The sequence below is a fragment of the Ricinus communis genome, chromosome 5 (genome assembly GCF_019578655.1).
Source record: "Ricinus communis isolate WT05 ecotype wild-type chromosome 5, ASM1957865v1, whole genome shotgun sequence".
In the NCBI taxonomy this organism is placed as follows: Eukaryota; Viridiplantae; Streptophyta; class Magnoliopsida; order Malpighiales; family Euphorbiaceae; genus Ricinus; species Ricinus communis.
Window position 1 is genome coordinate 20,155,419 of NC_063260.1, and position 22,306 is coordinate 20,177,724.

Consider the following 22,306-nt stretch of genomic DNA (forward strand, 5'->3'; position numbering starts at 1 on the left):
ACAAGGATGGCTGTCGTTCAAAATGGTAGAACTGCAACGTCACTTATGTTTATGTTGATGTTCACGTAGATTGTATTGCTGATAATTATATAAATTCAAGCTTGCAATTCCTAGGATCTAAAGAGACAATTTAATTAATTGGGATAAGAGCCAATTTGGCCCCTGAACTTTACATGAAAGGCTAATTTGATCCTTTTATCCTTTTTGGGTCATACTAACACTTCAATTTACATAAATGGATCTTTTAAGCCTCCTTTTATCCAAACCATAGAGCATGAGATACAAACATATTTTATGAATACAAAATAATATTATTAACATTTTGAAGTTTTTTAAATTATAGTAGTTTAATTAATAAATGAAAACTAATTATAAAAGAGAAATTGATTACAGGATGCCTCACCATCACCGCTTGTACCTATCTCACCACCATATCTCCCCACCACCACCACCACAAAACCCAATTATATTAATTGGATAATAACAATCAATTTTTTTTTTGTATATATCAAACAAAAGATGCATAAACCCATTGTTAAAATTACACACGATTGTCATCAAGCACGTTGCCACTGCTATTAAATCCACTCATTGTCATGCTGCCACTAAGCCCACCCACCACCGTTGCCATTAAATATATGCACCACACTATTGCCATGAGTGATTAGCTTCAATTTTTTGAATATATATATATATATATATATATAAAGAGAGAGAAAGAGAGATTCAATCTCTAAAAGCTATCACCAAGATCCATCAAATCGAGGCAATTCGGTCCCTCAATGCCGTTGTTGTCAACAATGGGGTTGATGGTTATTATTGTTGTTGTTCCTTATTATCGTTGATATTTTTGTCATTCCTATTATTGATGATGCTATTGTTCTTGTTTTTACTATTATTTCAGCAATGTTGAGGAGACAACGACGATGTTGCTGAAAAGGCAGAGGCAGAAGAAAAGGCGTGGTAATATCGTTTATTTATTTAATATAAATACAATTATTAGTTTCTTAAATCTTAATTTTAAAATTACTGTATATATGCTATTCACGAACTTGACATGGGAATTATAATATATTCTCTCGTTTTTTATCCAAAAAGGGCTTAAAAAGAACCATTTATGTAAATTGAGGGGCTAATATGACCTAAAAGGATCAAAAGAGCCAAATTGGCCTTTCAAGCAAAGTTCAAGGGCCAAATTGGCCCTTCATCCTAATTAATTTAAAAGGATTCTAAATATTGGCTTTATTCAGTTCAATCTAAAAGAGAAAAGTAAAAATCGAAATCAATCCCTAAATGTAATGAGTTAATGAGGAATTGTTGCACAACAAGGCCTGGAAATGACAAATTCGTGCAAGTAAGGGCATGATCCCACTTAAGTAGACCCATTGTAATACTCGCAAGCAAAATTTAGATTTTAGTTGCTTATATATATATATATATATATATATATATATATATAATTTAAGTTACATCATTGGGACAACGAAAAATAATATTTATATAGTTGCATTATTATGGGTCATGTTACAATGTGAAAAACATAAAAGGTACAAATTTGAGGAAGGGCAAAGAAATAAAGAAAGGGGCCAGAGAGAGGAGAAGAGATGAGTTCTACAAAATTGAATTTTTCTTTTTCAAATAAAGAATTTAAATTAACTGTTTTAATAAGAATTTCTGACATTATTGATAATTGGGACAAAGCTTCACATGTAATTCTATTATCAAAGAAAAAAAACGTGTATGTAGTTCATTCATTTCGAAACTATTATCAGGAGAAAGAAAACCTATTAACGTGAGATAAGCATAGATTTGGTTTTTAAAAAAATTAATTTGCTAAGTATATGAAAGGCCTAAATATTAAAAAATTAATATATAATAAAATGATTAAATATATGTCTTCAATATTATTTAATTTTTGGAGTATAAAAAATAAATTTAAATAAGATAAATATAAACTTACTAATAATGTTTTTCTATCTTTATAATTTAGAGCTGTTAATGATGAGATATTCTTTCTAAGAAGACGAGAGACAATTAAAAGAGTAAATAAAATGGTAAATATTTAGAGGTAATTATAGATGTCCCTTGAAATTTTATATAATATGCAGTTACAATTTTTTACTTTTTAAAAATTTTTATTTTAATTTTTTTTATACATCGTTCTTGGTAATAGTTATTTCATTAGTAGTCTGGCAATTTAATGAATTTTAAGTTGGTTAAAGTACTGAGATATTATATCTTACTAATTTTAAAAGGGTGTTTTATTTTTATGTGAATTTATATTAAATTAAAATTTATTTTAAAATGAAAAGATATTTTTACTTAAATTAAAAAAATATAACACTTTATTTTTTTATCTAAAAATAGAATTTTATATTTAAAAAATTAATATAAATATAAAACTAAATAAAATTTATACTATTTTTAATAATTTCACACAATATATATCAAAAAATAAATAAAGAATGTAAGTTGTTTCTAAATTCTCCAAATATTTATGACAAACGATTTCAGTGGAGGAAGACTTTGTTTATGTCATCGGCTCCAACGGTAAACAAAATGAATCCACGCATCTAAATAAAAATAAATTGTTTATAATTATATTTTTTTTAAAGAAAGGAAAGGAAAAAAAAAAAAGGATGATGAAATGGAAATGGAAAAGATGGGGACACAGAGAGACATCATAATTGGTGTATTATACGAAAGAGTTCTGGTCCACAGTTGTTGTGATGTTATCCTGTCTTAATTTTGCAGTCGTTGGGAATAATTGGTGACTTCTTGTTGGAAGTTGGAAACCCCATCCGCATTTCCTACTTTGACGGAAATCCCATGTCAAAAGCCACTTCTTTACAATGTGTTCCAAAACTCAAATTTTTGGTAATCTTTATTTATTTATTTGTAAGTAGATGAGTGGTTGGATTGGAGCAACAGATAATCACTTCACTGTTTAGGGTTTGAAAATGGCAAACGTAATTCCTATCCTCATCCGAAGTAACAGGAAATCCTCATATTCGTCCTGTCAACCTAATATTAATAACAATAAATGTCCTCTTCCTTGTTTTATTTATTTTTGTAATTTGATTGTCCTTGTATTATGTGAAATGCGAACATAAAACAAACAATATATAATGATATTTATATTAAGGATTTATATAAAATAAAATAACATTTCTTTAATTTAGTCCCTGCAAGCCAAAGAAATATATGTATCTTTTCATATTTGTTTCAAATTTATTCAAAAGATTTAATTTTTTTATTATTATATGTGTTAGACAGCTCCAAATAAAATATGATTATTTTGTTTTCTGTTGTAGATGAAAGACAAACCCATATGACGTTAGAATGCGCATTAGCAGTTGACGTCATTTGCATAGATTAATGCTGCGCCACGTGTCATCTCCGTATCCTCTCTTTTTCTTTAGTTTTCTTCTCTCTTGTTGCATTAAACGGAACCAGATTACATCCTTCTCCTCCTTCATACACACCTATCAATTTCTAGGGGTCATTTACTCTAAGTTTCCCTACCTTAAATCGGTTAAATTTACACTCTTTTCTAAAATTATATTGTTTAGATTTTAATATTTAGAGATAAGTCATACCTCCCAGCAATAAAATAGATTTATTTAAAATTTTATGTTAGACGGTGTTTATTGATTTTATTCGTAAAATATTATATTTTTTTATTTAATTTTCATTGATGAATAGTTTAATTTTGATATTTAAAACATTAGACTCGTTTAAAGATTGTCCACACCATAACAAAATCGATTTACGGTTCAATGTAATGAACGAATAAAAGATATTTTTATCTATATACAAAAAGTATAACTAAAATATTAAATACAATTGTTTGGTTAACACAATCAATAAAAATTATAGAAAAGTTTAATATTATAATAAAATCTACACCAAATTATTAATAATGAAATTATACTTTTTATATCAATTTTTAAAATTTTATAATAAAAAAAAATGATATTCAAATTAATTCTGCTTATTAACATAAAAATTAGTGAGTCAATAAAAAAATTTATTATATTTAAATATAAAATATATAAAAAAGTACACATATTTTAAATTTTCAATGGTCATATTTATTAATCTAAAATAAATTATTTTTATTTATTTATTATTGTTAATCTTTTCGTAAGTATAATTGACTTTTCACATTATTTATTTTATTTTAAAATTTTAAAACTATTATTAAAAAATAATTTTAAAAATAAATTGAGAAATAAATATTTATTATATTTCTATAATTATAATTATTTTATTAAAAAATAATTTTAAAAATAATTATTAATGAAAGATTTATTTAATTTTTTTTTGAAAGAAAAAGCAGCATGGAAAGGCGTTGGGAACGAGACCCTTGCATAAAATACTGGAAACTTGCATACATGAGATGATAGAAAATTACAATTACCTCTTTATTCCCATAATTAAAATAATAATAAAAAAATCACGCAACTGTTTTTAGCTTGGATTGTCCGATGATCATGTGAATCACGTGCATGGACAGTCCACGTAAGAAATGTTGGTGAGACATTTATGTTCTTAATCTTCTTTGAAAATACGCCATATTTTACCACAAAGTTAAGGTAATCAAATTCATACTCAACTCAACTTCAGTTATTTAATTGGTCTGTATCAGAAAATATTTTTAAAAATTTCCTCTAAATTGATTTAATACATGATTACAGCTGGCCTAATGAGTATTATGTATCTTAATTTATTACTTATTTCTTTTAGACATATTTTTATATTTTAAAATATAACAATTTGGCATTCGTACTTTTATGTTATTTAATTCAATTCTACCTAAGTCTAATAAGGAGTGTATTTTATTTATATGTCAAAATGATTATATCTTAAAATATATGTACATATAGACAATCATAATTTATGGTAAATGTATTTCATTAAGGTAAGATTAAAAAGTTAAATTCAATTTTTTGAATTTTTCTTTTTAATAGATTCAATAATCATCAGCAAATCAATTGGTTTTTTTGATATATATATATATATATATATATATATATATAAAAGCGAGGATGATGACGAATATAAAAGAATATATTAAAAGGTGTTTACTAATTCTTCTTATTATATAGAATAAATTTATTACTTATTTATATAATTAAATAATATGCATTAAAATGGATTTTGATTTATATTAAGAAATAAGTTATATTATTGTAGACAGAGAAAGGAGTATAAGAAGCCTTTAAAATACATATTACAGTGTTATAAAGATGGTTGGAAAGAAGAAAATAGACCACAGCTTTTATTGAAGAACAAATGAGGTAAAATATGAAAACAACAATTGATATGTGATCCACACAGGAACCTCTTCTTCAAATACAAATACAAGTATACTTGCATAAATAAATCATCTTTCTTTCGCTTTCTCTTTATTTTCCTCTCTTTTAAGTTCTTCAATTGTTTTTCCTCAGACTCCAAAACTAAACTACAGATTGTAAAATTCATTTAATAAGTCAACAAGACAATAATATTGTTTCATCTCCACACTGATCATTATACCTTTCCAACTTTTTAGGCTATAGGGGCAAAATTATTATTAATATGCTACAGGAGGTAAAATCAAATTTATCATTATTTTACAGGAATCGAAATGGGCTTTCATTTCCAGGCAATTCAAAGTAGTCTTATTAAGTATTATAGGAAGGAAGCAAAAGCAGAAGTCAGAAAGGTTGATGAATAAGTTCTGCAACTTCCAGCAAAGAATGCATCAACTTTCAATAATACCCAATTATAGTATATTTTGAGACCTTCAACATTGAATCAATATACTGGAGACAACTAAATGCAATCCGGCTACTTTTTCTCTTAACCATTATATATGGAGATGTTTTGAATTTGACTCTCTTCAATCGTTAATATATATCAGTAGCATTTATTACTTTTTTATTGTGATAATCACGAAAGAAGGATCCTATGGAGAATTATTTCTGTTTTTTTCATTTGACGAATTAGTGAAAAAATCATAAATATATATTGAGAAAAGGAAAAATCCAGTTTCAGCAACCATTCCAACAGTAATGAGAAACACTCTTACTGCGGTTCTGGAAAATCTCAGTGCTCTGCAACAAAACTTTGAGATGCGTTCCATCAAGAGATCTTAAGGATTAGTAGGTTTAAATTTACTGAATTATACATAATGAAATTCAAGAGAAAAGTATAGAGCTTAATAATATTTATATGATGAAAAAGAGAAGAACTGTAGATATCTGTGCACGGACATTAAAAGCTACCTATCTGAAACAAGAAGTAAATCCTAAACAAAATATCTATAAAAACGAAACATTTGATTTCTTTTATGTATATATATATATATATATAGACTTTCAGAGGATGCAGTTGTTGTGGTTTGGAGTACTGCCAGTGGTTGGTATACCTAATTATATGATAATATATAAACACTTTTCAATACAAAAATAGATAAATAACGAATTGAAAAATGTGGAGTTGGTAAATATACCTACGTACGAACATATATATACATACAAACAAAATATAGAAATTGACTGTAGGCAACAAAAAGAAAAACAAAACTCATGGATAAGCTTTGCTTTTATGACTAGGAAGCCATTAAATTACACTATTCTTGTTTTAAAAAACTTTGTTTGTATTAAAATGGATACTTTATTGGTGAAAAAATTAGTGAGCAGAAAGAAGCGCAGATTGAAAAGTATAAGCGAAAGACTTGATATATGAATCATGAAGATCTCTCAGAATAAGAACATGCACAGTATTATAAGAAACTTGGCACTTGATCAGCACTCGTACAGTAAAGGGGTTGCCAACCGAGTGATGTCAACAGCACATAATTAAGTTGCCACTTTCAATTTACACAGATACATGAATATGACATTTCAAGTTGAAAGAGTGATAATGACTTTTTGACCCACTGTTTTACGTTCCATCAAAAACGTAATTACATCTTTCTGGTCTACATGACAATTAATCCATAAAAAGAAACTTCATGTTATGATAGGCTGAAATTTTGACATTTTCAGTCTATAATACAAAGCAATTGCAGTTCAAATCTCAACGTCGTTTTTCTTTGTCAGAAAATGGTCTATTCATCCACACTCATTCTTCTTTCTTGATCACTAACATTTCAGTGGTCCAAAAATATCATTTACTTGGGATTTACTGATATTTTTATATGAAGAATGGATATAAGAATTCAAAATTTTCTTTTAATGAGTTAAGAAAAATAGCAAATATAATAAGAAGGTAGGAGAGTCAGACTTCCTACTCAAAGTGCAGGGAAGTAGTTCATCTTCCTCAACCAGACAGTCGATTTCACGGGGTCCGTATTTGAACTTGTCAATTCTTACTGATGGGTTGCTCCGTGATGTCATAAATAACATTAAGTGCTCAATAAAATGAAAGATTAAAATAATTAAATAACAAGGCTTGCATGGAAAAAGACTTTACGCAGCTGATAAATGGAATGGAACCAATGGAGGAAAAGAGATAACTAGAAGTAATTTTTGTTCATGAATTTTATATATTTCGCCTATTCCACTCTCATTTTTACCCTTCAACAAACGTAATTTGTTATTTACTAATCCTTATCCAACCAAACAAAATTTGTAATCATTTGAAATTTTTCTTCATTTAACGTTTATATTTTTTTTATCTTTCAAATATATAATTTACCGTATCGACTTATATATTCATAGTAAGCAAGTTGAATGTGTCTCTACTAATGTCATCCATCAAAAAGTAAAATTTCTAATTATTCAAATAATCCCATTTTGCGTGACTACTATTTAAGCATTCTACTATTATAATTTTATTTTTTAATTATAAATTATTAACTAATATTATTTTAAATAATTTATTTATATTATATATTTTTTTACTAATATCGATTATTAATGAATTTATATATAATTTTTAATTATTTATATGAATCAAAATTTTATAGTTGAATTTTATAATTATCAGGTATCAATAATTAAATTCTAAAAATAGATAAATAATTTTAATAAATAAAAATAATATATTTAATTGACCAATAATTAAGTACTATATATAATTGACTAATCTAATATTTAATTATATTAATAAATTATTAAAATTAAAATAATATCAATATCTATAGATTTTTATAGTACATTAGAATGACACAATAATCTTAAACTTTGTATTGATTTTTCATTGTTATCCAAATACTCTAAATTTTGAATTTTAGCCGCGGAGTGTAACTTTTATTTTAAATCTAAAAATTTCCTGCACTTATTTTTAAAAAATGGGTTTTTTGTTGATGTGGTGTTGAATTTCTAAATTTGAAATAAAAATCCTAGTCTGTAGTTAAAATTGAAACAATTTAGAATAATTAGACAAAATTGAAACAGAAGTGCAAAATTCAAGATTATTTGAGTAATTAGGCTTAAAACAAATGCATAAATTGGAAAATGGCAGTTGCAGTGACAAACGTCATCTTATGGTTGAAACAAATTCAATGTTACACCTGAATTATAAGGAATTTAAACATAGTCAAGGAAAAATATATATACATTTTGGTACAAGGAAATGAAATTCATTGATGTCATATCTGATGGGAACACTTTTATGAGGACAATGAGAGAGGCCATTATTACCTATTCTGACTTGCCGTTGTCTGTTTCCATCAAATTTTTAGGCAAACACAACTATCGTAAAGAAAAAATCGCAATACCTCAAACTTTTCTGTGGTATTTTGACAAATACGTTGATGACAAAGAAAGCTGTAATCTTCAAGGGGTTCAAGTAACCAACAGTCCAGCATATCAAATATGGTTCATATCAGAGAATTCCGAATCACCATTTAAAAATCTCCTCGAGCTACCACATAAATAGATATTTCTATTCCATTCTATCAATGTGAGAATGTGCAAAGATTATTCATATATTCGTGTTGAATACTGGAAAAATGCATCACTCCGTTTACCATCCCTAATCATAGAGGAAGAAAGAAAATTGAACTTCGATCTTAAAGCCAATTAATTATATTTATTTCGCTGTGATTACTTTTTGACAATGCTTTGACCTATACAATGTCATGAATCAAAGAACGATGAGCATTTGATAAAATTTACCAAGAAAAAGAACAATTTAGTCTTGGACTTCTGAAATCATGTGATGTTCCGGATGAGCCGCTTGAAACTGCAAATCCATTTGCTGGTGTAGAGGAAGTGCTTTGAATGTTGCCGATTCTGTTTCTTCGGAGAGAATGTGGATCTATTCCTGCTTTATGAGCTGCAATAACACCAATTGCTTCCCAATAGTTTGAGACTTTGACCTGCAGGAGAGGTTCCGATTTTTCTTTTAGCAACGAGACCATCAAGATTTCTTGATTGACTAACTGAACAAATTTTCGAGAGTAACTGATCCTGACTATTAGGTGCAAAAGGACTGTTGGATTTCACTGTGACAATGTAAGAAACAGAACTCATTTTATTCTACAGTTTGGTTTCTTGATTGTCTGAAAAATTCATTAAATTACTGCATTACCCAAGCTGAAAGGTAGTACATAACTGTCCTCTTGCCAAACAAGTATTATCAAAATTTTACATTATATATGCATGAAGAATACACCAATTCGAAGAAGATAGACCCTTCTACATTCTAACAATAAGAGTGCTGGATTCTGTGGAAGGGTGAATATTAGCAAGTAAAGCTGATGGCCTAATTAACAGTAGCATATGCCTGGCTGCCCCTCGAGAGGGAATTTAGGCAAAGGAGATGAAGTGGTGGAGTCTAAAGACATGTTTGTTCTTGTCATTTGTTTGAGAAAGTATATTACATGAGATAAAGTAGGGAAAAAAAGGAAAAGGAAAATGGATAATGGTGACTAGTAGAAGTAATCCTTCCATGTAAATTTTCTCATATACTATGTACAGTCCACGGTCAAAGTCATTCCTAAATGCAGCCTCAGCAGCATTTTCAGATAAAATAAGTTAGGCCCCATCAAAAGGTAAAACAGTTGAAACAAACAAGCATCAAAACAGAACGGCAAACAAATACTAGCTAAACCAGAAATAAGTTAAAAATTAATTCCTGAATTCATTGCATACCGCTTCAATCCCAAGCTTATCTGGTGTACTGTCAAGAACTGTTACATTTTCCTCCACAGCAATTATAAGAGGCTGAAAAGCGAAACCATAATTTCAATTATATCCAATAATCAAATACAAACTGCTTACTCTCTAAATTATGAAGACAGTAAGGCAGACCAGGTGATAAGTTAGAAGCGAAAATGCAATCATGCTAATCTGCCTTTTAAAAAGAATTGAGTGGAAATTTTTTTTAGCAGACCATGAAATATGCTATGACGCTTGTGCTTTTGAAATTCTACCTTGTTTTGTTTTCTTGCAAAAGCAAGAGCACCATCTCCTCCGCAAGCATCTATTGGTAAAATAACACTATCAACATCACTGCCTACTAGGCAACCCTTCTCGAAGAACTGGGAGTCTTTTGCCAAATACTGTGGTGCTCTGCTTAAACCAGCAAGTACACAGGGCAAGAATGTGTAACCTATCTGTTGGAAAGGACTTTTAATGAAAAATGTATATATACAGAGAAAGGGATTCAAATAAAATATCGACCTACAAAATATCAAAGATATTACAAACATCCATATGTTTACGTTTTTTCGAAACCTTCCACTGCTACAAATTTTATGTCTTCATATCAGCACAACAAAAACTACTATGCTAAACTACTCCTTACTTACCTCCTTGTAGTAATAGTCACTGAAGGACCAACTACATACATATTTCATCTATTAACTACAAAGAATTTCTTTCCAAGGTCTGCCTGTATCAACCTGCCTTGACCCCTTCTCTCTCTCTCTCTCTCTTTTGATTTTCAAATTAGCATGAATATCAAAAATAAAAAATCAGTAAAAGTAGTATGTAATTTTTACATAGCTTTTTATTGGAGACAACCTATGAAGACGATAATCTAGGATAACACCAAATAATCAAAGTTAAGTGCCAAATTAGTCCTCACCAAAATGTAGCTTCAGAAGACAAATAATGTGACATCAATATATTGCCAATTTAGTAATCTACTCATCAATCCTGCCCATCCTCTTATTTTTACTTCAAATTTCAGCTACGGAGCAATGTAATTAAGTTTCACCTACGACTTCTAGATCATTTCTTCTTGGCTCTAGTGACCTCCTTTATTTTCACTTGTCTGATTTTTTTTTCATTAATCAGAAAATGACACAGTATAAGTCCCAAACATTATCACATAGCAATTCTTAATTTTACCATGTCAATAAATACTACCCTGCAGAATATAGGTAATTAAGTTGAAAAAAAGCACCAGAGGACTGTTCGCCTCTGAACCTGTGTTTCATTCAGTATCCACCTGTTTAACACTACAAGATGCATGTTCATTGTAATTTATAGAATCTCCTACTCAAAAGTTTATGTCTGTGATTCCATCTGTGCCTCTCATTGCCTATAATTGTCCACGGGTGTGCAACCTTAAAGTTCTCACATAAACGATTAAATGCAACCTGGCATTCATATGATCATACAGAACATCGAAACATATGAGTTCCTTAGGAAATCCATATCATTGCCAATTTTGTTCAAGTTCACAAACCTCCTCAGCAGCTGATTTGGGACACAGAGATAGGGTCAAAGGAAGCGGCAGCATTGCAGGAGCATGTGCACAAGGAATCTGGAATTCCTTCACCACTAGATGACTAATAACTGCTTCTACTCCTGCCAATACATCTATTCCCTGCATCCAGAAAGTGACAGAGAAACTTAATAATACATATCAGGCGAGTGATAGAAGTTGAATGTAGCTGATCATGGTGGCAAGTTCTTTATTTGAACAATACAAACAAATTAATAGTAATTTCATAAAGAATAAAAACTTCAGACAGGATGCATGAAACTAATTGTACTCTGGGAACGGGAGCAAGTATGAGAACAAGGTCAGCTCAACACTTCACTCAATCGATGAGAACAATCAACAAGTTAAGGAGAAAATGATACTCTAAATGAGTACAATTGAGGATCCTTTGGTGCAGAAGGGAAAGTATTAGAAAATGAATTTTGAAAATGTCCAATAAGAGGCTCCTTAATTAAATTATTGTTATCATATTTCAAACAATATATTGCTTTTCTGATCCATGAAAGCATTGTAGCAAATTTTTTGGAATCCTTTTGCCTCCATAAACTCGACATGTCCGAAAATGTCTAATCATGCAAGTAGTGGTATGGTTAAAGAGAAAAAACTATTCATACCATATTAAAGAGAAAAAACTACTCGTACCATCCCTTGTCGATACTCATCAACATCTACAACATCATCATCTGGAAAACGTGCAACAACAGCAATAGCATTGACTTGAGATTGGTTAACTAACGTCTGAACAGCTCTCAATAGTGAGCAAGGATGCTTAATCCGTCCAGTTGATTGCCCACTCTTTGGATCAACCCACTTTTCAACCTGTACCAAACAATGAGCTTTAAACTCTTGTAATCACTTTGGTTTAAAAGATTTACATTCCTTTCTTTTGCTAGATAATCCTTAAGACAAGTTCAAATTTTTTGCCTATATTGAATAAAACAATATAAATACTGCATTAAACATGCAAAAAAAATGATATATTTATCAATACTTATTATTACCTATTGGGAAAAAAAATAAAATAGAGTATTCATGAATAAATTGCAGGAAATGGAACAATTGAATCTGAATTTAATTGCATAACACAGATTTGATCACTTAGACCTAAAAACATAAATTGAATATAAGATACAAAAAACATTGTTACCTCTAATGGAGTATCGGTGACAATATACTCAACAACAGGCAAACCAAGGGAAGCTCTAGTGGCATCAGCAACTTGTAAATGGCGAATTCGAAGCTCCTCCTCTATTCCACTATCAAGAACCAATCCTACCTACTTCAATATCACATATCCAATAGAATATTAAATTATTTAACATGCTAATCACCAATTAAAATAGTTCGATATTGATAAAAGCAAATTTAAATGGACATTATATGTTTACCTTATTTTGATGAACAGGTTGAAGAGCCCACAAACTTTGTGCAAAACGATCAAGGGCATAACCTTCAACGTATAAGACATTAGCCATAGGCCAGTATAACGTTGCAGCATTAAGCACCTGTTGTAAATAAATATTGTAATTATTAATCAAGCATGCTCGAAGTCTTATTAAAAAATGGACTTGAACACATCTTAGGAAAGTAATAACAAACATATACATTAGGATGTGTAATTAGACAATCAACAACGGAAGCTAAAGCGCGAGCAACTGGTAAAGCGTCGCCAGCGAATCCACCAATGGATGCTCCTACTCCAGTCGGGACTATCATTACGCTTGTGTAGTCCCTCCTGCACTGAATCACTCCCTCATGAATCCATTGTTTTTTCAGAAAAAATAAAGAAAAATGAAACTAATAGAGCTAGAGAGAGTGGAGAAATTAAGTGAATGACCTTGGTTGAATAGTGAGGGGAGAAACAGGAAACTTTTGGTAACGTGGAATGTCGTAATTTGGCGGTTAACGGAAGGTATTGGCGGCAGTAATTGAAGGGCGTTGTTGTTATTGTTGTTGTTGCCATAAGTGGGTAAGGTTTGTTGGTGTTCGTTGCCGTGTGTTCGTTTTAATCGTTTTTAGGCTCCTGCCTACCGATGCTAAACAGATTTATGCTTCTTGTTTTGACGAGTTTGCCCTTCCTTTCCAGAACGGCCGGAGGTTTTCTTTTCTTTATTTTGCATTTTTTTGATCAAGGCCCATTGGACTGAAGAAGATGGACCAGACCTAGTAGAAATTTGAGTCAATTACACCATTTATCTATTTTTCAAAATTATAAAAATATCCCTGTTTTTTTTTAAATATCTCTATTATATTTCTGAAACTACACATCCTTTACCTTCTTCATCTTTTTTTTTATTTTTTCAAAATAAATTTCAGATAGTTTACATATAGCTAAATTATATTATATCTTAGTAAACATATATAGTTTGATGTTGCTATTTGAATTAAACTTTGTTTCATTTTTAAAAAGTTTCAGATATTCAAAATATACTATTATTTGACAAATATGTATCTTTTGACGTTCAACTTTTTTGAATTTGTATTTTATTTCATTTGAAAAAGATTAAGATATCTAATATATACTTAATTTATAATATTTTTTGTTAAATATATACATTTTACTGTCATTTACATTAAAAATATATTAAACATATATATTTATTTTAATATGTACTGAATTTTTTTTATCTTGCAACAATTTATCTAATTTTTCAAATATGATACTCTTAATACATCACCAAATCTTTAAATAAAAAATATTTTAAATTTATTTATTTATTTATTCATCATTAATATCATAAAATCAAAGAAAATGAAACTCACAAAAATTAATATGTTTTAAATTTGCTATTTGTCTTATATATTTTTTCTTTAAAATATATCCAACACATATCTTTTCATCTGAAAAAATCAAATAGAATATTTTCATAAATAAAATTTTATTTTAGAGTATTTTTATAAATATAATTTTATTTTTTGATATTTTTATTATGAGAACTGGTTATGGGTATTCTTATAACTATTTTACGTGTTGGTGAATTTTTAAAAGAAACCCTAGAAATTTTTGACTAACTTGGATATTACATTACAATATTTATTTTATTCATTTTTATTGTGTTAGGATAAAATATATTGTATAAAATTTAGTTTATTATATTGAATTGGCCATAAATAAATTGATGAAAAAATAAGTTTAGGGTATTTTAATTTAATATATCTTTTTATAATTTATATTTTTCAAATATGTGCTTAAGACAAATTTTAATCAATTTGATTTTTTCAAAAATAATTTTTGAAATTTAAAGAATAAAATAAAATAAAAATTGAGTTTTAAAAATTATTTATTTTAACGAGCTCACTTTTCATTTTCCTGGGCAAAATCTATTTTTTTTTTCTTTTACTTTTCATTTTTGTAAGGGCCATTGGGCTCGACCTAGTAGAAGATTCTAAGTAACTTGGATATTAAATTACAATATTGATTTATTTCATTACGTTCAATTAAAATAAATTTTATAAAATTACTTTGTAATATAGAATTTACCGTGAATAAATTAAGCAAATTTTAAGTGGAAATAGTTTCATTATTTAATAATAATAACATAAAACATTGACGCGATCTACTTTTATTGAGTTTTCATGCTACATGGCTTCATAAAGATATAATTATTATTTTTGATAATCGTTTCATAAAATATTAATTACATCCTTATGAAATTCATAAAATCATTCAATTTAAAGAAAAATGTTAAATATTTTAGAATAGTATTTGTGAAGATTCTTATCCACTATTGACGACCCATTCTCTCTTTCGATTGAAACAACACAAATCCATTTGTCAAATTCCTCCTCGTTATCCCTATTCAATCGAAACAAAACAAACCCATTTCTCAATGTTTTCTAACTCGTCCTTTTTGTCTTATCTTCTTCTCCAAAACTTGATCCTTTTTATTGTAATATACATATATATATAAGAAGGAAAGACAAAGAAGGGGGTATAGCTTTGACTTCACAAGAAGGTGAAGTTGGTTTTTTCGACACCACCTCATAACCAGCAATTGAACTCAAGAAAGCAGGGATTAAATTTCCCAGGTTTAGTTTATCACTTTGGCTTTTAATAATTGGTTGTTTTTGCAATTATAATTTGTATTTAGGGAGATTTTGCTAATACGATGAGTTGGAGAGTTTGCCTAACATCTAAACTAAACGTGAGATGATACACAGTTAGGCGGGTTCAAATTAATCATAATATGATTTAGGTTATAAAGATCTATTTGTTTATAATATATCAAAATTTAGAGTTAAATGGATTAATTGTATAACCTAAAATATTATTAGACAGCATGTCTAATTAAGTTTTTTATGTTAATATAATATTAATTAATTTCTTTTAGTTAGAATTATTTTTAAATTTAAAATAATTATTTTAAAAAATATTAACTGTAAAAAATAGAACCACATAGAGTTAAAAGAGAGTGAATTTTACACACACCTAACTGCAAATAGGGTTAAAATAACCTAGAGATTCAAATGTCTGGGTTAATAAAACCGTAAAGGGGAAAGGGGTTAAATTAAGCTCGTTAGCAAAGTTCAATGGCCAAATCTGATTAAATTCCTACCAAATATGCATTGCAGGTACCAAATTAGATACGTAAGAAATTCAACACACATCATTCGTCCCCAACAAAGCCTTGTTCATGAAACGCAGAGTCTGTTTACATTTCCTTAATCAATGTTGCCCTCAGTTTAAGAAAAGAGGAACCCCAATAATAAACTGCCAAAAAGCAGAAACTTTTTCAGAAAAAACCACTGTTATCCTGTGATGTACCAGTATTTCTTTGCAGTAGTATGGGTAACGTCGTGGGGACATTAATTTGACACCTGGTCCCCTCTTATTTCTCCAGTTGTTGAAGTCGCAGATTCCCATCCTGCAAGGATCAAAATATTTAAGTCCAAAAGAAAAAACCATGGAGAAATGCTTTAGTTTAAAAGCTAACATAAAAGTTTAAAGAAATGAATGACCTTTTTATTTAATTTTACTTCCATTTAGACAGTGGAATATGTTCTCAGTTCGCCACCTCAACGAATTAACTTCAACGGTCTCATCATGACATTGTCTTCATGATCCAAAATCTGCATACACATGAAAACATCATTTAAAAAAAAAATATAATGCCGCATAATAATGCATGCATAAAATGATTTTCCTTTTTTTCTGTGGATTAAACGAAATAGAAGACAGCAGTAGCTCATGAATGGAAAGCATAATAAAACATCGGCCGCATGAGAAAGAATTGCAATGCTCCAACAGAAAAACAAAAAGATATATTGGAATACTAGACTTATCAATAATGGCGGCATCTTTAGATTTTCTTTTCTGATAGCAACGAGACGTATTTGGAGACACTTTCCATCCTCAATAACTTTGAGATGCCCGTGACTAATAAATTTTCGTTTAAATGGGAAAAATTTAAACTCTCTTTTCTATAATCATTAGTTCAATGATTGTGAAAATTATAAAATCACCTGTTTGCTCTAAACCCAGCGAAAAAGGTCCCTCAAATGGCATCAGATTTAAGAAAACTGGTCTAAATTGGTTGATAAGTCGTTGCAATTTAAGAAGTTTGGCGGTATTCCCATCTAACAAAATGTGAAAAAGATTGGTGCATTTGCTTTGTATCCAAAAGCGCTATTATGGAAAGGGGGGAGAGGGAGAAAGAAAAGAGAAACTTACGTGGCAATGGTAGACATAACCAGGCTCGGCGGTTGCATCAAACGCATAAGATACATTCGAGTGTATATAAGCAAATCTCACTAAAATCTTTGTCACATATCCGGGAGTCATCTTGTACACATTCTTCCACCCTTTCTCATGGGCCGGCACCTCTAGCTTCTTGCCCCGTGCGTATTTGTCTATTTTGCACTTAATTGCATCGTTCAATTTCGACATACAGGCTTTGAATTCCTCCACATTGATCAATCCTGTATGTTCCATCACCACAAATAATCCCAAATGAATGTGCAACGGATGATTATCCTCCGTTAGATTGATCACATTCCATATTTCTGTGGTTCCCTCTTTTGGAGTCTCAGTGACCAACTCATCGTATGATTTACCATTAATGTAAAGATGAGTTGGCTCGTCAATATTACTTGTATATTCATACATAGCAATATATCGTATTTGCGATGCACTAAATAATTTTGGAGAAGGATATTTTATTAATTTTTTTGGTACTTTCCACGTATCCACCTCATGATCCTTCTTGATAATAAATTTCATCACTTTGCCATTGACTTCATTGACCGGGTCCCCAGATGGATAAGGATATGGTGCATCATTGGCTAGAATAACAGTGTCAGACTTTGACTTTGAAAAATCAACAACCACATCAGCAATTTCAGATGGAGCGAGGAGTGTTCTATCAGTAACAACCGGCTCTTCAAGATATACAGAATCAGCTGCCACATGGATGAACCTTAAACCATTGGTGAAAAAGAATCTAAAAAATCTAGCATTGCTAGCATTTATAATACGAAATCTATATTTACGACGTCGTACAATTAAACGTGGCCATGCTTTGCCGTTAACAATAATTGCATCGCCAAAATACTCAGGTTGCCATTGCGGGTGAATAGAAGGATTATTTCCAGTAGAGCTCATGTATAATGAACCATCAGTGCGAAAGCTTCTATCAAATACAACCAACGTCCGATCAAACTCATCTCCATAAGGTAATCTAAGCGACGCCTCAACATCAGGATGGCGAATTATATAGCCTCCAACCAAGCCAGCCAATAAGTTGACTCTAGTCAACCCCATGGCATGGTCATGGTACCATAAGTTGCCAGGTTGTTGAAAATTAAGGTAATGATATGTTTTCTTCGTCCAAGTGGGTCCCTTCTCTTGAAATCTATTGGTGAACCATGATTCTGCATGTCCGTCACTCTCAGGTTCACCAATGCTACCGTGGAGGTGCACTACAGTAGGAATACCTTTCTTTGTGGAAGGTATAGCAGTCGGGATTGTTGGATCCCATGGAAGTATGTGCTTCGAAGGGAGGTGATTCTTCCACGTCACAAATGTGTCAACGCCATGAATGGCCTCAATTGTTGGACCAGGGACGGTTGCGTTTTGCCTCGATACACCATAGGCAAACACTGGCGTTGGAGGCAGATTCCGATGGAATTTCTGCAAACAAAAATCATTTAGAAATAGTAAAGAATTAGAGATATTTTTAGTTAATCTGAGTGGATAGCATTTTAATACTGGATATATAATAATTTAAATATGTATCATTCTTTTGATATTGAATGTAATATATTAAAAAAAAAATAGCTAATAACTTTTTAAGGACTAAAGATATTTATGTAACTCGAAATAATATATGTATCAGTCTTTGTATATATGAGCATTTTAATGAAAATTCAAAAAAAATTGCATTATGTAGTGCACGAGTTGTATCTCAATCCTAAAATTCAACTAGTTTGAAGATATGAATGAATCATTACGGATTTTATTAGTCTAATTGATTCTATATTGTAAGGAAACTAATAAAAGTAGATCTTTAGGTAGGAACAATTGCATAAAGATTTGATATCTGAAGTCTACGTAAATAGACGGCTAGCAAATTTTTAGACAGACAAATCAATGTTGTTTCGATACATGAATACTTTAAGAAGATAATTAGTACTAAAAAGGTAGTAAAAAAAAAAAAAAAAGAGAAGGAATAAATCGAATTCTGTAAAGCAAAAAAGGGATATATTCCAGAGCATCATCATGGAAACACATGGGGGCTTGCGGTTCAACCTGGAATAGAAAGAAAGTGGAAATGACCCAAAAATAGTTGAAATGTTCAGGATTTGTGGATTAATTAACCTACTGATTAAAACCCAGAAAAGAATTAACTAAGGGAAATTAATCAGCTTGGTATTCTCAAACTGGAGAATTTATCAAGCTTGATATGGAATTGCAGCAATATCCGGAAAACAAAAGACCTGGTGATAATAATGAAGAAATAAAAAGAGATAAACTTACCCATTCCTTCTTGAACATGCCAATCCTAAGCCGCTTGGGTTTAAAAACACCGTTCACAACATCAAAACCATGGATTTTAGGCATGTCGAGAAGCTCATCAACAAACATTTCTAACTTGGTTAGATTTATTAGCTTGTCTTCTGCCCGTGTTGCAGTAATCACTAGAAGGAGATATAAACATAACACGTGAAAAAACAACAACAAAGCTCTATCCATGGCGAGAAAGAAATAGGTTGGTATAGCTAGCAAGAAAGAGAGAAAGGAAAGAAGGGAAAGAAAGAGAGAGAAAGAGTGAGTGGGTGAAGTGATACTCAATGGGCAAGAGATATAGTGAGAGCTTTTTGGAGAGTGTTTAAGATAATAAGTAATCAATGGTGGGTGTGAAACGTCAAAAGAAAGAGTGTTTGGCCTTTCTTGGTTGGCCTCGATATCTCCTATATGAATTTTACATATTATATATATATTGGCACTAAATAATTTATATATACTTAATTATTTTAACTTAAAACATCTCACTCATTTAATCTAGTATATAAATAGAGATATATATTTGAAGGAGGCAAAAGTGTTCATGGATTATTACATTCACTTCTGTGAATCTGAGTAACATGTTTTCTTTTCTTCTTTGTTGTAAATATTTGGATATTTTTAGGAACAAATAAAAGCGGAAAAGATACAAGCATAATATAAAATCAGAGTGATAAATTCAAATTTCATAAAAATAGTTGTGAACCAATTAATTAAGAAGAAATAATTTATATTTTACTTACTTTTAATATTATATTTTATTAAAATTTATTAATTAAAAATTTATTTTATTTTAAAAAATATATAAAATAAAAATGATAAAGTTAAAAAAATATTTTAATATTTTAAAATATATTAACAAAGTAATGCGTAATTTATTTGATTGTGTTAAAATTTAGTTTAAATATACCTAATTTTATATAAATTTAAATATATAAAATTTTAAATTAATTTTTATTTTATTCTGAGTATATAAATTTTATAAATATTTACCAAACACAGGCGTATAGTATTCACTTTTAATTTTGTTGTTTTCGATTTAATGTAGGTTTTAAAGAAGAAGTGGCAAATATGTAAAGATATGCATATTACACAACAGAAAAATCTTTTTGCATGTGCCTTCACCAGTTAGTACCATTTTCTCACTCGTACCGAAGACCAGGTCAATATTATTCAGCTCCAGATTAAGAACTTCTGATACTTGGTTTTATGTTCAATCGGTGTAATTCTTGTGGACTTCACCCCTAGTAATTAAAACTGATAAATAAATAAATGTTATATCCTATAGGTGGTGGAACAACATTTCCAAAAATAATCATTTTTTTTTATATTCATTTAATACAAAAGTAGAGAATTAAATTTTATGAATAAATGCATTTACTATTTAAATTAGTCCTCAAATAGTATCTTAACCACTGGGTGATATCATTTTGACTATCTTTATAAACAAGAAATTTTAAATAAGTTTAGTTTATCACATCATAAATAGACTAACATAATTCCATGATAATATGTGATTGTATTTTCATTAATTTTATAATTAACAACTATTATTCAAATTCAACAAATAAAAAAATAACAATTAATAAATAAAATCATATATCACAACATAATTAATTTAGTCTAAGTATATTTAAAAACTTTTCTTGTACCAACCTCACTTGTTGGTTCAGTTTTAGATAATAATAAACTATCAATCTTCGTTCTTTTTTCAATAATTTGCTTTTATTACTAAATTAACCAAACATTACTATAACTATACTGTTTTCCTTTTGTCATCTAAAATAGAGGACCAGATACCAATTGCTGTTGTAGTGTGAAGATCTACGGATCGATCCAGGAAAGTATCATTACAAGTCTTTTCCTCTATCATCTCTAAAAAGAAAACCAATTATTATTGTCTAAATTAAGACCAAATGATTCGCAATACACAAGAGGAAAATAAGGAAATTTGTTTTGCCATCTAGCAACTCATATTCATATATATAAACAGAAGTGTCATATATGTAAAGAACATTTCACGGTTTCCTCTTCAATCTTGAATGTGAACACTTAAAAAGGTAACTATTATTCTCTATATGATAATTAAAGAATGAAAATAGGCCACGTAATAGGTTTAAAAATATCCAATGCAATGGGACCGTATTCTTCTTATAGATGCCATTTCTCAATCACAGACAAAATACTAGGCCAGAAAGACTATTATATCACATCACCTCCTAAAGTCTTCCACTACTTACATGGACTTGACTTTAGTTTCATTTTTAGAACTCATCAGTGTGGTGCGGATGACATTTATCTAACACATGTATCTGAGATTTAATGGCTTCTCTTTCTTTCTTTTTCCCTTTTCTTTTTTCTGACTGTTACTTCAAAAGATAAAATATAAACATGTGTCGGAAATGATAAATTTCATGTGTACGAAGGCTGTAACCAACGTATATGTATATGATAATTTTGCACTACAGATTATCAAAACACTTTTAATAAAATAACTCAAACTGAAGCACAAGGCACCCATGACAGGAAACCCAATGATTCTTTTGAGAAGTATTGCATTGTCATTAGAAATGTAGTTGATGTGGATCTCCAACTTGTAAAGCACTTACATGCATGCTAGTGGTCAGTAAG

The 22,306-nt window shown here is 29.6% G+C and overlaps 2 protein-coding genes across 3 annotated transcripts; both read right to left on the reverse strand.

Annotated features, from left to right (window-relative positions):
* Window positions 1-8,905: 8,905 nt before the first annotated feature.
* On the reverse strand, window positions 8,906-14,041 carry LOC8286068 (uncharacterized lipoprotein syc1174_c). 2 transcript variants are annotated; one of them, XM_015726522.3, is made up of 9 exons: window positions 13,511-14,041; window positions 13,279-13,413; window positions 13,062-13,178; window positions 12,821-12,949; window positions 12,316-12,492; window positions 11,635-11,775; window positions 10,373-10,555; window positions 10,092-10,163; window positions 8,906-9,316 (listed from the first exon to the last, which is right to left on the reverse strand). In XM_015726522.3, exons 1-9 carry the CDS (start codon window positions 13,634-13,636, stop codon window positions 9,110-9,112), a joined length of 1,287 nt encoding a protein of 428 aa, XP_015582008.2. In that variant the 5' UTR covers window positions 13,637-14,041; the 3' UTR covers window positions 8,906-9,109. The 2 variants fall into 2 exon arrangements, with proteins under 2 accessions (XP_015582008.2, XP_015582009.1); XM_015726523.2 differs by having other exon boundaries at window positions 13,279-13,408; window positions 13,511-14,035.
* Window positions 14,042-16,214: 2,173 nt separating this feature from the next.
* LOC8286067 (multicopper oxidase LPR1) lies at window positions 16,215-20,057 on the reverse strand. The gene is made up of 4 exons (XM_002531023.4): window positions 19,649-20,057; window positions 17,345-18,802; window positions 16,633-16,743; window positions 16,215-16,538 (listed from the first exon to the last, which is right to left on the reverse strand). The coding sequence occupies exons 1-3, from the start codon at window positions 19,862-19,864 to the stop codon at window positions 16,690-16,692; spliced, it is 1,728 nt and encodes a 575-aa protein (XP_002531069.2). The 5' UTR covers window positions 19,865-20,057; the 3' UTR covers window positions 16,215-16,538; window positions 16,633-16,689.
* Between the last annotated feature and the right edge of the window lie 2,249 nt (window positions 20,058-22,306).

Excerpts from the sequence above, each read along its gene's own strand:
- LOC8286067 (XM_002531023.4), bottom strand. The coding sequence starts at position 19,864 with ATGGATAGAGCTTTGTTGTTGTTTTTTCACGTGTTATGTTTATATCTC. Across the intron at positions 18,803-19,648 it reads GCATGTTCAAGAAGGAATGG|AAATTCCATCGGAATCTGCC; the intron begins GTAAGTTTATCT and ends TTTTGTTTGCAG. Across the intron at positions 16,744-17,344 it reads GTTATGTCTACCATTGCCAC|ATTTTGGATCATGAAGACAA; the intron begins GTAAGTTTCTCT and ends ATGTGTATGCAG.
- LOC8286068 (XM_015726522.3), bottom strand. The coding sequence starts at position 13,636 with ATGGCAACAACAACAATAACAACAACGCCCTTCAATTACTGCCGCCAA. Across the intron at positions 12,493-12,820 it reads TCACCGATACTCCATTAGAG|GTTGAAAAGTGGGTTGATCC; the intron begins GTAACAATGTTT and ends TGTTTGGTACAG. Across the intron at positions 11,776-12,315 it reads ATGAGTATCGACAAGGGATG|GGAATAGATGTATTGGCAGG; the intron begins GTACGAGTAGTT and ends TTCTGGATGCAG.